Source organism: Rhinopithecus roxellana, chromosome 4 (genome assembly GCF_007565055.1).
Source record: "Rhinopithecus roxellana isolate Shanxi Qingling chromosome 4, ASM756505v1, whole genome shotgun sequence".
Lineage (NCBI taxonomy): Eukaryota > Metazoa > Chordata > Mammalia > Primates > Cercopithecidae > Rhinopithecus > Rhinopithecus roxellana.
Genome location: NC_044552.1, coordinates 158,529,792 through 158,544,349, shown reverse-complemented (window position 1 = coordinate 158,544,349; position 14,558 = coordinate 158,529,792). Strand labels below are relative to the sequence as shown.

General features: G+C 39.9%; 1 protein-coding gene across 1 annotated transcript in view; it reads right to left on the bottom strand.

Moving 5' to 3' along the window:
- Positions 1 to 2,550: 2,550 nt before the first annotated feature.
- The window catches only part of SLC16A10 (solute carrier family 16 member 10), a 141,294-nt gene continuing 129,286 nt past the window's right edge, over positions 2,551 to 14,558 (bottom strand). Inside the window, exons 5-6 of the mRNA XM_030929438.1 lie at positions 7,564 to 7,792; positions 2,551 to 4,484 (exon numbers count right to left, since the gene is read on the bottom strand). Of these exons, the coding sequence (XP_030785298.1) occupies positions 4,252 to 4,484; positions 7,564 to 7,792 (462 nt within the window). The 3' untranslated portion in view covers positions 2,551 to 4,251. The remainder of the gene's footprint in view (positions 4,485 to 7,563; positions 7,793 to 14,558) is intronic.

The window sequence follows — 14,558 nt, the reverse complement described above, 5'->3', positions numbered from 1 at the left end:
GGCAAGGTTTTTTTTTTTTTTTTTTTTTCTCGAAGCATTTACCTTAAAATTTTAAATAAAGTTTCAAATGTTAGCATAAAAGACACTAATTTTTATGAAATTTATTTCTTCCCTTAAATATTTTAGTCATGTGATTTAAAATTAAATTCAATGTAGACTATTAGAACTAAGTTGAAGACTGAGAGAAAACCATTCTCCAGGATACATGAAATTGGGTGGGGATCCATTCAGTGAAACGGCAGGGATCAGTAGGAAGTGCAGCCACGCAACCAGTGGAGCTAAGCATGGATGTTAATGAACTCTTCAGGAGGTTTTCGAAGGATAGGAGGAAGTAAAGGGCAATGAAAAAATGATGAGGATAAGAATAATGTAAGAAGAGTAAGACAAAAGGTACATAAGAAAGGGCTTGAAAGTGCACCACCAGGAACTCCTCAGAGCCACCCATGCTATAGGTTGCCTTCCCCCGACAATCTCATGTCATATTTTCTATTCAGTTTTCCACTGATTTAATGTCAAAAGTCATCTGGACATAGGCCAATTTAGAGTAACATTGCTATAAATTAAAATATTCTTAAATGCAGCTAAAAGGATTAGAATCATCCGAAGTAAATTGCTTTTACACGATGTGTACTTTTACTTTTTTTTTTTTTTTTTTTTTTTTTGAGACAGTCTCGCTCTGTGCCCCAGGCTGGAGTGCAGTGGCACAATCTCAGCTCACTGCCACCTCTGCTTCCCAGGTTCTTCTCCTGCCTCAGCCTCCCGAATAACTGGGACTACAGGCACCCACCGCCATGCCTGGCTAATTTTTTGTATTTTAGTAGAGACGGGGTTTCACCGTGTTTCCCACGCTGGTTGCGAACTCCTGAACTCAGGCAATCCGCCCGCCTCGGCCTCCCAAAGTGCTGAGATTACAGGTGTGAGCCACCGTGCCCGGCTAGAATTTGAATCTTAATCAGGAATTATGCAATTTTCAGTGGAAATTACAAGTCTTATAGCAGGGCTATGGAATAAGCATTGTAAATATGATCAAAGGGATGAACACATCTTGCATAAAGTATCAATAATCTGGGTGGTATATTACTGCTTAAATGGATGGATCCCAGCAATATCCATGGCAATCAAATTTAACCAAAATGTTTCTGGAAGTTTCTTGGCCATCTGATACATTATTATCCAATCGAGTTTCTATAACAAGGAATGTTACTCCCTTTCATACTTTTCTTGGCCTCAAATGCCAGAACCTTTTGAATTTGAGAATTTTCTGAGTCTTATCAAAAACAGGATGAGGAGATAAAAGCAGAGTTTTGACTCTGTATTCTTTTCAGACTCTCAGAAACATGTCTGGATTGAACACAAAAAAATTAGGCTTATCAGGTCACATTTTTGCAGCAGTAACACTTCATTCAGAAATTAGGACTTAGTTTGACTAGATTAAACCACAAATTTTTATATTAGTATTTTTCATTTTCTTTGTGTATTTTAAACTTTAAATCTTTTCCCACAAATAGTATTAAATATGTATTTATGGAATTTAGCATCTTACCTTTATATTTTTCTTAATTTTATATTATTATAGCAGAGTATTCTCCATATGAGTCTTTGACAACAGAGCTTTTTCAGTGTTATAATCCAGTCTGATTCATTCCATTAAACTGAAAACTACGTATGTGAAGTTTAATATACAAATACATATGCTGAGATCTAAGTTATATTATATATACTTAAGTCACTGCTATTTTAATATGGAAACTAACCAAGCAATTTCTTTTAGTTTCAGATTATCTTTTTTCCTAAAATCAGCCAAATTTTGAAGAAAAAAAAAACATTGTAGAGGTCTTTACAGAGGTAAGTTTTCATTTTTGAATTACTTTCTATGAAATTGGGGAGAAGGTGTTTTAAGGGGAGTCTGTGCTAAAACTTTTTTTTTTTTTTTGAGACTGAATCTCACTGTATCGCTCAGGCTGGAGTGCAGTGGCGTGATCTCTGCTCACTGCAAGCACCACCTCCTGGGTTCACGCCATTCTCCTGCCTCAGCCTCCCAAGTAGCTGGGACTACAGGCGCACGTCACCACACCCAGCTAATTTTTTTATTTTTAGTAGAGACGGGGTTTCACCACATTGGCCAGGCTGGTCTCAAACTCCTGACCTCGTGATCCACCTGCCTCTGCCTCCCAAAGTACTGGGATTACAGGTGTGAGTCACTGCGCCCGGCCTAAAACTTTTAAAAAAATTAACAGTTTTTGTTTTTTATTTTCTTTTACAGACTGGGTCCTGCTCAGTTGAACAGGCTAGAGTACAGTGGCATAGCTCACTGCAGCCTCCATCTCTTAGGCTTGAGCAATCCTTCCACTACCTCAGCTTCTGAGTAGCTGGGGCTGCAGGTGGGCACCATCATGCCTGGCTAATTTTTAAATATTTTGTAGAGACAAGGTCTCATGTTACCCAAGCTGGTCTTGAACTTCTGGGCTCAAGTGATCCCCCTGCCTTGGACTGCCAAAGTGCTAGGATTACAGGCATGAGCCGCCACACTTGGCCTAATTTTTTTTATTTTTAGTAGAGACAGGATCTTGCTATGTTGCCCAAGCCGGTCTCAAACTCCTGGGCTCAAGCGATCTTCCCTCCTCAGCCTCCCAAAGTGCTGAGATTTTAGGCATGAGCCACCTTACCCAGCCAAAATGAACATTTATAATAGTGGGTTTGATGATTGGTCTTAGTTGTATGTTTTGTTGAACTTCTCAAAAATGAGAAAGTAACATTTTATATAACTGGACATGAGTGAATGAAATCATTTTCTAAAAACTTATAAGAACATGAAAAGGTAGTATGGTCAAAATGTAGATTTTTTTTTCACAGGCAAATTATCTAAGTCCCCTGAATATGAAATATGAAACTATTAGAAGTGGTAAGGTACAACTGCGTGTATGACAAAGTAAGTTGCTGAATGTCTTCACGATGAAAAGCACTACCTTTTAAAGGTCTCAAGCACTAAAGCATAATTTTAGGGATATAGGAAAGTGTTCTTGTTTTTGTAAATGAGTATGGGTCACAGCATGACTTTGGTTTTAATTTTTGGTCCTCAAACTGAAAGCTTTCTTATGATAATCTGTATATAAATAGCAAAAATATAATGGGAAAGTTCATAGGGAACACACTAGTGTTCATAATATGAGTGAAAATTTTTGTCAGAAAGTTCTGGAAATGTAGGACTTGGTTCTTTTTATAAGTGCTTTTAACCTTTTCAGACTCATTAATTTCATAAACCAATTTAAGCAATTATTTCTATCAGCTACAGATATTTTCTTCACAAATATAAAGGGTTTTGCCCCCCTCCCCATCCTCCGGCCTCCACCAATTTCTGCCTATAACTGCCACTTGATAACTGCTAAGTAAGACTTTGTTTAAATATCAGGTTCTAGGGCTAACAAATCTGGAAGTCAGAAGATTTCTAAGTTACAATTGCCAGAATATCTTTCATGCATTCTATTTTACTTTATTGTTACAATTTAAACAATTCAGAAACGTAGGGTGTTTCTGGCTACTTGAGTAAAACACACTGCAAACGCAAAGGGAACAATGCTGTAAACTTAAATGATTTCTGAACAGCTCAGGATCCTCCTGAAGAGGATCCTTTTCATTTCACGTATTGATTCTGAACACATTGGTAGCACCTGCTCCCAGAAGAGCCCTTGACACTGGAGCAAGTCAGAATATCTTAATATCATAGCTTATTTAACAGCAGGAAAGCAACTTTAACACAAACTGGAGGTTTAAGTAGATCTGGTATTACCTAGAACCCAGGCTTAAATTTTGCAAAAAGTTTCCAAAGAGCATAAGAAAGTAAAACAGAGGTACCAGAACTGAAGACATCATTAATAAACAAAATATTTCCACTCCTAACCAAACTGCAACCCTTTCAGTATAGCTTGAGGTATTTTTAAATATTTGTACAAGCTAAAGATCATTCACAGTTTCCAAAGTTGCTTTTTACTGAGATAGCTTCAAATTTTCACAATATGTGACTTTCAGACATGTTTTCATATACCAGAGTCTCTGCCCTCAGACTCATGGAAAGATCAGAGATATTCAGTGGCAGAAAATGGTTCTTGCAGTGATAAGGGTTCTATTTCCCAATTATTGTGCTATTCCTAGGATGTGATTAAAAAAATATGAAATTTGCAATTCGTATAAAAGGAAAGGAAACTTGCTTAAAATTCAAAAAGCAAGTCCAGTCTGGTGGAGGTATGTAAGATATTAAATAATAGAGTCAGATTCTTTCTTGAACACTCCAGATGAACTTGACAGCAGAGAGTTCTGGTTTTCCAACATTTTCTCCATCTTTTCTTTTCCAGTGGTTTTACTGATCTCTCTTTGCTTCTTACTATGGATCCATGGGATAAAACAAAGCACAGCACCTCCAACAAGGGGAGGGACTCCAGCAAGGTAGAATGCCACATCATAGGAGCCCAGCTTGTCACGAAGTAACCCTGAGAAGGGAAAAAGCTGTCACCAAGGGAGAACAAGTGTGGCTCTGTAAGGGGTCTAGATCAGTCACAGGGATGGCCTAGTCCCAGCCTAATTTCACCTCCACAGGACTGGTGCAAACATCTCAGATATCAGACTTTTTTTTTTTTTTTTTTTTTTTTTAAAGGAAACAGATCTGAAATATAAACCTTTATTGATAGAAAAAAAAAGATCTCATATATTTAACGTTGTCATAAAGTACAGGCCTCTGGATTTTCATACCAAGACATTACTTGAAAAGCTGGAAAGGCAGACTTTTTTTTTTTTTTTTTTTTTGAGACAGGGTCTCACTGTGTCACCCAGGCTGGAGTATGGTGGCATAATCACGGCTCACTGCAGGACTTGACTTCCCAAGCTCAACTGATCCTCCCAGCTCAGCCTCTTGAGTAGCTGGGACTACAGGTGCATGCTACCATGCCTGGCTAATTTTTATATGTTTTGTAGAGATGAGGTTTTGTCACATTGCCCAGGCTGGTCTTAAGCTCCTGGGCTAAAGCAATCCTCCCACCTCAGCCTCCCAAAATGCTGGGATTACAGGCATGAGCCACCATGCCCAGCTTTCAAACTACTCTTTGGTCTATTTGGTTTTTATGAAATAACATGAAACTATTTAACATTATAATTCAAAATTGAGAAAAATTGTAAATTTAATAATGTGGATGAAAGTTAGGTTATTAAATACATTTTGGAAAGAGACTAAGGTTTGTAAGTACCTGGAAGAAAATATAAGTATATAAGAATTATTAATGGCATTCTATATTTGGGTTCTGCTTCTGAAAACTATTATTTAGGGTACTCAACATTTCCAATTTCTCTAACAAATTCCAGGACTCATGGTTTTAAAAGTTATCTTAGTGTTTTTAAACTTTTATAACTTATACAACCTAAGTTATCTAAAATGTCCAGGGAACATACTATACTAAATATCTATCTGACTTTGTTAAATAAATAGCTGACCATTTGTCTAATTAAGTACCAACACATAAAAATGTGTATATCCATTCTGCATAAATAAAATAGACAGTATCTGTAAATGCACAAGTTTTCTATCTTTGGAATCAGACCATTCCATACATAACTGAACTCTTCCTCCTTATGAACACTCATGATTATGTTCTGCTGTAATACTATGATGTCCTCAGAGCCTCCTGGTGAGCCAGCAGCTTTCTGCTGCCAGGTGCTGTGTGGTGGTGTTCTGCCTGCTTCAGAAGTTTCCTGTTACCTCCCTTATTCTTGCTCTGTTAACTGTCACTTCTGGTAGCAAAACTATTTACTACTAGAGTGCTGCTTATATAAAATCTGCTGTGGACTTAGAAACTGTAAAACTAAGCTTGTAGGGTATAATAAGAAGAGTGAACAGTATATTAGCTGCGGGAGAGAAGGAGGAATGGAGGATTCTCCTACAGGGAGACCGTGACCTTTTGAACTTAAACTGTGTTTGGTCTGCTCAGTAGTAACTCAGCTTGCTTGATTCATGACTAGGAATGCAGTTCAGGATATAAGAATGCATTGAGCTAAACCTTCACTAAGCGTCTCATGTGCCAAACACAGATGACAGTACATACATTTACATTTTATCATATTTATATTGAATCTTCTAATACTAATTGACACAGGCACCCAAGTAATACTGAACATGAGACATCTTTATAGTATCATTCAGAGAATTTCTAGAGGTGGAATTCACATGAGATAGAATTAACCATTTGAAAGTGAACAATTCAGTGGCATTTAGCACATACACAATGTTGTGCACCCACCGCTTCTATTCCAAAATATTTTCATCGTGCCAAAAGGACACTTCATCCCAATTAAGTAGTTACTTCCCAATCCTCTTTCTCTCCAGCCCCTGGCAATCACCAATCTGTTTTCTATCTGTATTTATTTACCTATTTTGGACATTTCACATGAAATAAATCATACGATATACGACCTTTTAGAGTGAGACAGGGTCTCACTCTGTCACCCAGGCTGGAGTGCAGTGGTGCTCTCACGGCTCTGCAGACTTGATCTCCCAGGCGCAAGAGATCCTCTCACCTCTGGAGTTGGTGGGATTACACTACTATTAGTATGTGCCACCACGCCAGGCTAATTTTTTTTATTTTTAGTAGAGACAAGGTCTTGCTATGTTGCCCAAGCTAGTCTGGAACTCCTGAGCTCAAATGATCCTCCTGCCTTGGCCTCTCAAAGTGCTGGGATTACAGGTGTGAGCCACCATGCCCAGCCATGTCACCTTCTATGTCTGGCTTCTTTCACTTAGTATAATGTTCTTGAGGTCCATTCACCTGGTAGCATCAGTTCTGTACTTTACTCCTTTTTATGGCTGAATAATATTGCACTGCAGATATTCCACATTTTGCTTACCCAATTAGCTATTTACGGGCATTTGGTTTTTTTCTATTATGTTATTTTTCATCAACTACTCCTCAGGGGGATGTATGATCTCTTACCAAAAGCTGACATATTTAGAAATCTTCCAGAATCTTCATCTCTTTTTTTTTTTTTTTTTTTAATAGGGTTTTGCCCAGGCTGGGGTACAGTGGTATGATCACAGCTCACTGCAGCCTTGACCTCTGGGCTCAAGCAATCCTCCCACCTCAGCCTCCTGTGCGTCCGGGACTGCAGATGCATGCCACCATGCTTGGCTAATGTTTTTATTTTTTATTTTTTGTAGAGATAGTATCTCACTATGTTGCCCAGGCTGGTCTCAAGCTCCTGAGCTCAGGTGATCTTCCCGCCTCAGCCTCCCAGAGTGCTGCTATTGCAGGTGTGAGTCACTGCGCCTGGCCCACTGTTACATATTTTATTCAGTGGTTTAGCTGCCAGTAAGGACAAGAGGGACTTTTCAGCAAACTTTTTCGACATACCGTTTATAGCTAGTCTTATTAAAAATGTTACCAGTTACCGGTAAGGCACACATGAAAGCAAAAGACCAGTAATCAATAACCTGTAATACGTTTTACATATAAGTGAGACTCAATTAAGACCTGAAGTAGAAAATACTATGGATTAATATAATTACTGGAGAATCATTATATTTACCTGCAATGGGTGGGCCAACAGTCATGGGTATAGACATAAATCCGAGCAGAAATCCAATTGCTTGGGAGACATCCTGGGCACCAACCAACTCAAAGGCTATGGGAGCCATAATGGAAATGAAGCATCCATCGAAGAGACCCATGATGAGACACACAGCAATGAGGGCCCCAAAGATGCTACACAGAGGAATCATCATGGACATCAGACCAATGAAGAAAAAGGAGAGTACCTAGGATGGACACCACAACGTCAGCTCCACTCAAAGGAAGTGAATGTCACAATCACCATGCAACATGCTTAGGACTTCTAAGTCATTACTGGTTCCCCTTTTCCCCCGATGCCACTGCCCCATTCACTTTGATTTTACATACCTAATCAACTCCTATAATCATCTCCTTCGAGTTCCCCTAGCACTTTCTTAATATTTCCACTACGGGACAAGAAGAAAATAACTTTTTGTTTTGAGCCGGAGTCTCTCTCTGTTGCCCAGGCTGGAGTCCAGTGGTGTGATCTCGGCTCATTATAACCTCCACTTTCCAGGTTCAAGCAATTCTTCTGCCTTAGCCTCCTGAGTAGCTGGGACTACAGGCAAGCACCACCACGTCTGGCTAATTTTTGTATTTTTAGTAGAGACGGGGCTTCACCATGTTGGCCAGGCTGGTCTTGAACTCCTGACCTCCAGTAATCTGCCTGCCTCAGCCTCCCAAGTGCTGGGATTACAGGCATGAGCCACACCGCCCAGCCAAAAATGACTTTTTATATATTTACTTTCCCTCCCAGCCTGCAAACCCCTTGAAGTCAGAATCTGTACCAAAAAAAAAAAAAAAAAAAAAAAAAAAAATCATCTTTGGACTAGATATTATGAAGTTTAAGGATCCTGTATCTGGTCAGTGCTCAATCAGCTCAAATTCATTAAACACTTGATTTTTTTTTAACCTTTAAAACTATATATACTTCACTGGCAGACATTATAAATTTAAGTACCCCAGAGTTAAGGCTTGTTATACTTATTTTGAGCCATTGAACACTTTCATTTCAGTGTTAGGGTAGTTAATAGAATCGAACACCTGATTTTGCCTAGTATTTGGTAGGCACTGTGCTATGTACGAGAGATTTCAACAATGAGTAAGACTTCGTTCCTATCCTTGGGTTATGGAAAGATGGACATTTAAATACGTAAGTGCAAGTGAAGTGTTTATATGCTGCTGTAGTTATATATTCAAAGTATGATGGGTACAAAAAAGGAGGAAACAGTTAATTTAATAACTTTTTAAAGGCACAGAACGTTTTAAAACTGAACAATTCACTAGTCAGCAGAAAAAATGTTTTTAAAAGCATCAGGTTTTTTAAAAGTATGCATATAATGGCAACTATCATTTATTTAGTGTTTACTAAGTGCCAAGCACTGTTGTAAGCTTTACATTGATTATCTCACTGGTGATCCTCCTAACAACTTTATGAGGTGGTTACTAATGTTATCGCTGATGAAGATAGCGATGCTGGGAGAGGTTAAGTAATGTGCCCAAAGCACAGAAGATGGAGCCATCCCAGAACCCATGGTCCACGTGGGCAGCAGCAGGCCGTCAACAGAACTGTGCCTGGAAAGTGCCCTCCAATAACAGTGAGGAAGGAGAGACCAGATAAAGCAGCTGTATGCATCACTGTCTTCATCGGTTCTGTTTTTCCATAGACCTACAGAAGCCGGAGGTTGGTAGTACGCCTCAGGGCAGCCACTCACAATCTGAGGATCTCTGAAGGTGCAGAGTGTGAGTTCTGGGTGGAATTCAGGAGTGTTGGTTTTCACAACTTTAACACAAGTGGTCCACTGACATCAAAATAGGAAACATGCTCTTGAAAAATGTTTCATATTGGGTTAGTTCTTTTTGACACCATCATATCATACAGTTCGGTACATTTTTTTCTTCAATCACTAAAATATGGTCTTATGGTAAAATTATGATTAGTTTAAGAATATGAGTTGGCCAACTGGACCTGTAATCCCAGCACTTTGGGAGGCCGAGGCGGGCGGATCAGGAGGTCAGGAGCTCAAGACCATCCTGGCTAACACGGTGAAACCCCGTCTCTACTAAAAATACAAAAAAAAAAAAAAAATTAGCCGGGCGTGGTGGCGGGTGCCTGTAGTCCCAGCTACTCAGGAGGCTGAGGCAGGAGAATGGCGTGAACCCGGGAGGCAGAGCTTGCAGTGAACTGAGATCGCGCCACTGCACTCCAGCCTGGGCAAGAGAGCGAGACTCCGTCTCAAAACAAAAGAAAAAGAAAAAGAAAAAGAAAAGAATACCAGTTGACCATTTGAAAAATAAGCCTACCACGTCACACTAGCATTTCTAAAGAACAAAATCTCCCATTCTTCTTTTATTTGCCAGCTAAATATCCTTTTCTCCAATGCAACTTCCATGACAGCACAAGCATAATTATTAGCAGTGAGTAACTGCTGGGCCTACAGCCTGGCAGGTTGGAAAGAACTGGGGCTCAGAGGGACACTATCAGGTTCTAAGCTCTCTCTGACCTTGAGCAAGTAAAAAGACTTCCTGATACTTCCCATTTATTGAGACAAAAAGAGATCTAAAGATAAATCAAAATGTAGAAAGGGGTTTGAAATTAACAAGTAGGTAAAGATTTAAGTAGTCGTTTGTATTGAAAATCTAAGTGGATAAACCCCAATTTTTTATTTTTTATTTTTGAAACAGGTCTCTCACTTTGTTACCTAGGCTGGAATGCAGTGGTGCAATCACAGCTCACTGCAGCCTCAACCTCCTGGGCTCCAAGTGATCCTCCCACTTCAGTCTCCCAAGTAGCTGGGACATGCCATTATGCCCAGCTAATTTTTTATTTTTTGTAGAGATGGGGTCTTACTATGTTGCCCAGGCCATTCTTGAACTCCTGCGCTCAAACAAACTACTTGCTTTGGTCTCCCAAAGTGCTGAGATTACAGGTGTGAACCACTGCATCCAACCCTAATATTCTCAACAATAGAAACATTTTTATTCTATGTACAAACATAAAAGGAGATAAACATGGAAAGTTACTTAAATCTTAGAAACATACCTATAATCACAAACTCCAGAGAATCTAGAATAAAACTTTAGGATGGCACGAGGCCAGATTCAATGGATTTAATTGTTAAAACTATAGACCAAACATTCCCAACCATGCCGCTGTAATTATACAAGGTTTTCAGGAATATATATTTTTTCTTTTAATGTGCTTCATATTTTTTTCTATTTTGGTCAGTACATACTTCCTTTTTTTTTCCTCTAACACCAGTACCACTTGCCAACAACTTTCTTTAAAGATAAGAAAACCAGTTCTGTAGAATTTTATACTTAGTGAATGTTAGAAGCCTAGTACAATACTTGGCTTTGTTAACTGTTCAACTTTGTTAAGTGCTTATGTTGTTTTAGAACAATGTGTAACATGATTCCTGGAACTTGGCCTCTTCATATTTTTGTTCTTTGGTCAGTTTTGTAAAAAATTATTCAAGTAAAAGTTTCCAACTTATTGCTATATATTTTGAGCATACTATTTCTTTCGTTCTTTTTTTTTGTTTTTGAGACGGAGTCCTCGCTCTGTGGCCCAGGCTGGAGTGCAGTGGTGCGATCTCGGCTCACTGCAAGCTCTGCTTCCCGGTTCACGCCATTCTCCTGCCTCAGCCTCCCAAGTAGCTGGGACCACAGGCGCCCGCCATCACACCTGGCTAGTTTTTTGTATTTTTAGTAGAGACGGGGTTTCACCGTGTTAGCCAGGATGGTCTCGATCTCCTGACCTCGTGATCCACCTGCCTCGGCCTCCCAAAGTGCTGGGATTACAGGCTTGAGCCACCGCGCCCAGCTTGAGCCTATTATTTCTTAATACTTTCCCTGACTGCAAGTCATCCTTTTCTCCATTCAAGTTATATTAAGTTATATTCTTATTAAAATTAGACAATGATTTCTGTAGTTATTTAAATGTAAAAATTTTTCATTTTCCTGTAAGACTTGTGTTTATAGAAATTTACACACCTATTCTTTAAGTACTTCTCAGAAGAATACTTTGCTTCCTTCACCTTATTTGTAGCTGCCGTAGTGATGCTCTTTCCCAGCAGATGTTAATATGCAGAATCTGGCTAAATGTGGAGGTAAGTAGAGGAGGCTGGTGAGAACACATGCATTCCTTACACGCAGGGATGCCTGGGCTGCAAGGAGCACATGCCGACGTTTGGCAGACTACACACATAGCAGGTTCAGTGCCTCATCACTCCCCAGAATAAATACTGATCCAGGCATCAAATGCTGATCTGATGATGCTGGGACTCAGTGTGAAAGATGAATAAACGGCCGGGCGCGGTGGCTCAAGCCTGTAATCCCAGCACTTTGGGAGGCCGAGGCGGGCGGATCACGAGGTCAGGAGATCGAGACCATCCTGGCTAACACGGTGAAACCCCCGTCTCTACTAAAAAAATACAAAAAACTAGCCGGGCGAGGTGGCGGGCGCCTGTAGTCCCAGCTACTCGGGAGGCTGAGGCAGGAGAATGGCGTAAACCCGGGAGGCAGAGCTTGCAGTGAGCTGAGATCTGGCCACTGCACTCCAGCCCGGGCGACAGAGCGAGACTCCATCTCAAAAAAAAAAAAAAAAAGAAAGATGAATAAACTTAGTATTACATACAATCTTTTAAAACTTGCTCTCAAACACAGCAGCTCTGGGTAGATTCAAATAAGGGATTCACAGGCTCCTTATTTTCTCCTAGGCTCTGGCACTGACACTTAATAAGCCAGTGACAGTTTAGATGTCTATATTGCTTTTGTTTTCTTTAAGGAACTATATCACAAATATATAAATACATTTTATAATATCACAGGCTATAGAAGAATTAACCTTCTATGAGTTAGTGTATGTACATGAGAGCAAAAGATTCCTTTTGCTCTTACCTTTCTCATTTCTATCGAGGAGAGCATTGCTGGAGAAATGTCAGTTTAGGTTTTGCTTAAGAATATTAAGTGTAGCTCAAGAGGAAACAATGAGCTGCACCTGACTAAGAGAAGGCATCTTGGAGGTGGACATATAATTGACGTTCCTAAAGTTTAGTCAATATAAAGTCTCCAGACTTTCAGAGCCTCTGGCTGGGTACCCAGGACAGAAAACAGTTGGCAACAGAGTTCTGTTGGCCCACCAAAAACTAAAGGAAAATGTCAGGCCATAGAGCAGGTGGCTGGATTCTTCTGAAGCACACAGAGGCCGGTGTCACTTCAAAGTGCTTCACAGGGAGTCTGTCAACCTTCTCCATGGCACATGGTTACTCTCATTTCTGCCTGATGGAGAATCGGGCATTTGATATGTTCATACTCCGTGCCACAGTCTAGATGAGACTGAGTACGGAGCCTCTGATCATTTACTTAGGCTGGGAAATTGTTAAGTATTTGGATATTACTTTGGAAATAGCTTAATTTGGTAAAGTATATACCCTCATCCCAAGATATCTTCAGGTGAATGTAAAATGCTAAAAAGGAAAGTGGAGCAACACTGATCCAGTTCATTCTACCTGAACTGGAAGAGGAAGCTTACGCAGACGGATGGATAGGAAAGTCATTAATATTTCTACGTTACAAAAGTAACTCATGAATATATTTTTAAAAATTCAAACCTTAGAGAAATGTACACAGTAATATATGAAAGTCTTCCTACAACGTCTTCTCACCCTCAACCCATGCGCGTTCACCTCCTCAGGAATCAACACTTCACAGTTGGGTTTGCATCCTTCAGAGCGTTCCTGTGCACATGTGTGTGTCGTCTGGGTTGTCTGCTTTATGTGCATGGACATGATGTCCATGCTTCAATACATCCATGTCACAGAGAAATATGACACAATGGAAAAGTGATCTAAATTCCAAGTTTTCAATTCTTTCATACAAAGTTTTAACTTTCAAACCTTTGAAATATTCTCACCCTTCCAAAACACTTACATATTACATTAAAGACACAAATCTGTAGTAATTTAATGGTGACTAGAAACACAGGCCTATAAGGTTAAGAAAATGGTAAAAAGATACCATGATACACGTAGCCTCTCCTGTCCCAATAAAGTATATACTCTGGGAACTTTTGCCAAGCTTTTCTTTAACCATTATTATTCTATGTAATGCATTTCAATCATCTCTTCTGGCAGGAGCAGTAGACTTGACTCAACATTTATTTTTTATTTTTATTTTTTGGAGACAAAGTCTTACTCTGCCATCCAGATTGGTGTGCAGTGGCATGATCACAGCTCACTGCAGCCTCAACCTCCCCGGCTCAAGCAATCTTCCCATCTCAATCTCCCAATAGCTGGGACTACAGGTGCAGGCCACCATGTCCAGCTAATTTTTTAAGTTTTTGTAGAGATAAGGTCTCACTATGTTGCCCAGGCTGGTCTTGCATTCCTGGGGTCAAGAGATCCTTCTGCCTTGGCCTCCCAAAGTGCTGGGATTATAGGCATAAGCTACTGCAACCAATCACTCAATATTTAGAATTATTCGGTTGAAAATACCTAGGACCCAGGACCTTGATGGAAGTTTAAATTCAGAACTCTTCAGCCAAACTGTGAGATAAATTCCTAAATTCTTTGTTACCTATAAGCAAAGATTCTAATTCAGGATTAACTAGGGTCTCCTTTCTTGAGACCTATTCCAAATCAGGATCTGCTTTCAGTATTTAATGGAATAGTAAAGCATAACAAATGCAAGGATTTATTAATCATCCAGTCTGGGCTAGGCACTTTATATAACCTGCCACCAAGAATGAATCCTCACCACATCCCTCTGTTGGTTCTCAAGTTGGTGGTAGAACTGGGGTGAACTGGTGTCTCACTCCAGAGCCTGTGCTCTTGGGCTCAGCAGCCTCCTAGACTGGAGATTACCATGATCTGAAACTAGACCATGTGGAAAGGCTGTGAAGTGTGTCTGTGTCACCAGTGTTCTAGGCCTGGCTGCTACTCAGAACTGGCTTCCAGGGGACAAGGAGGG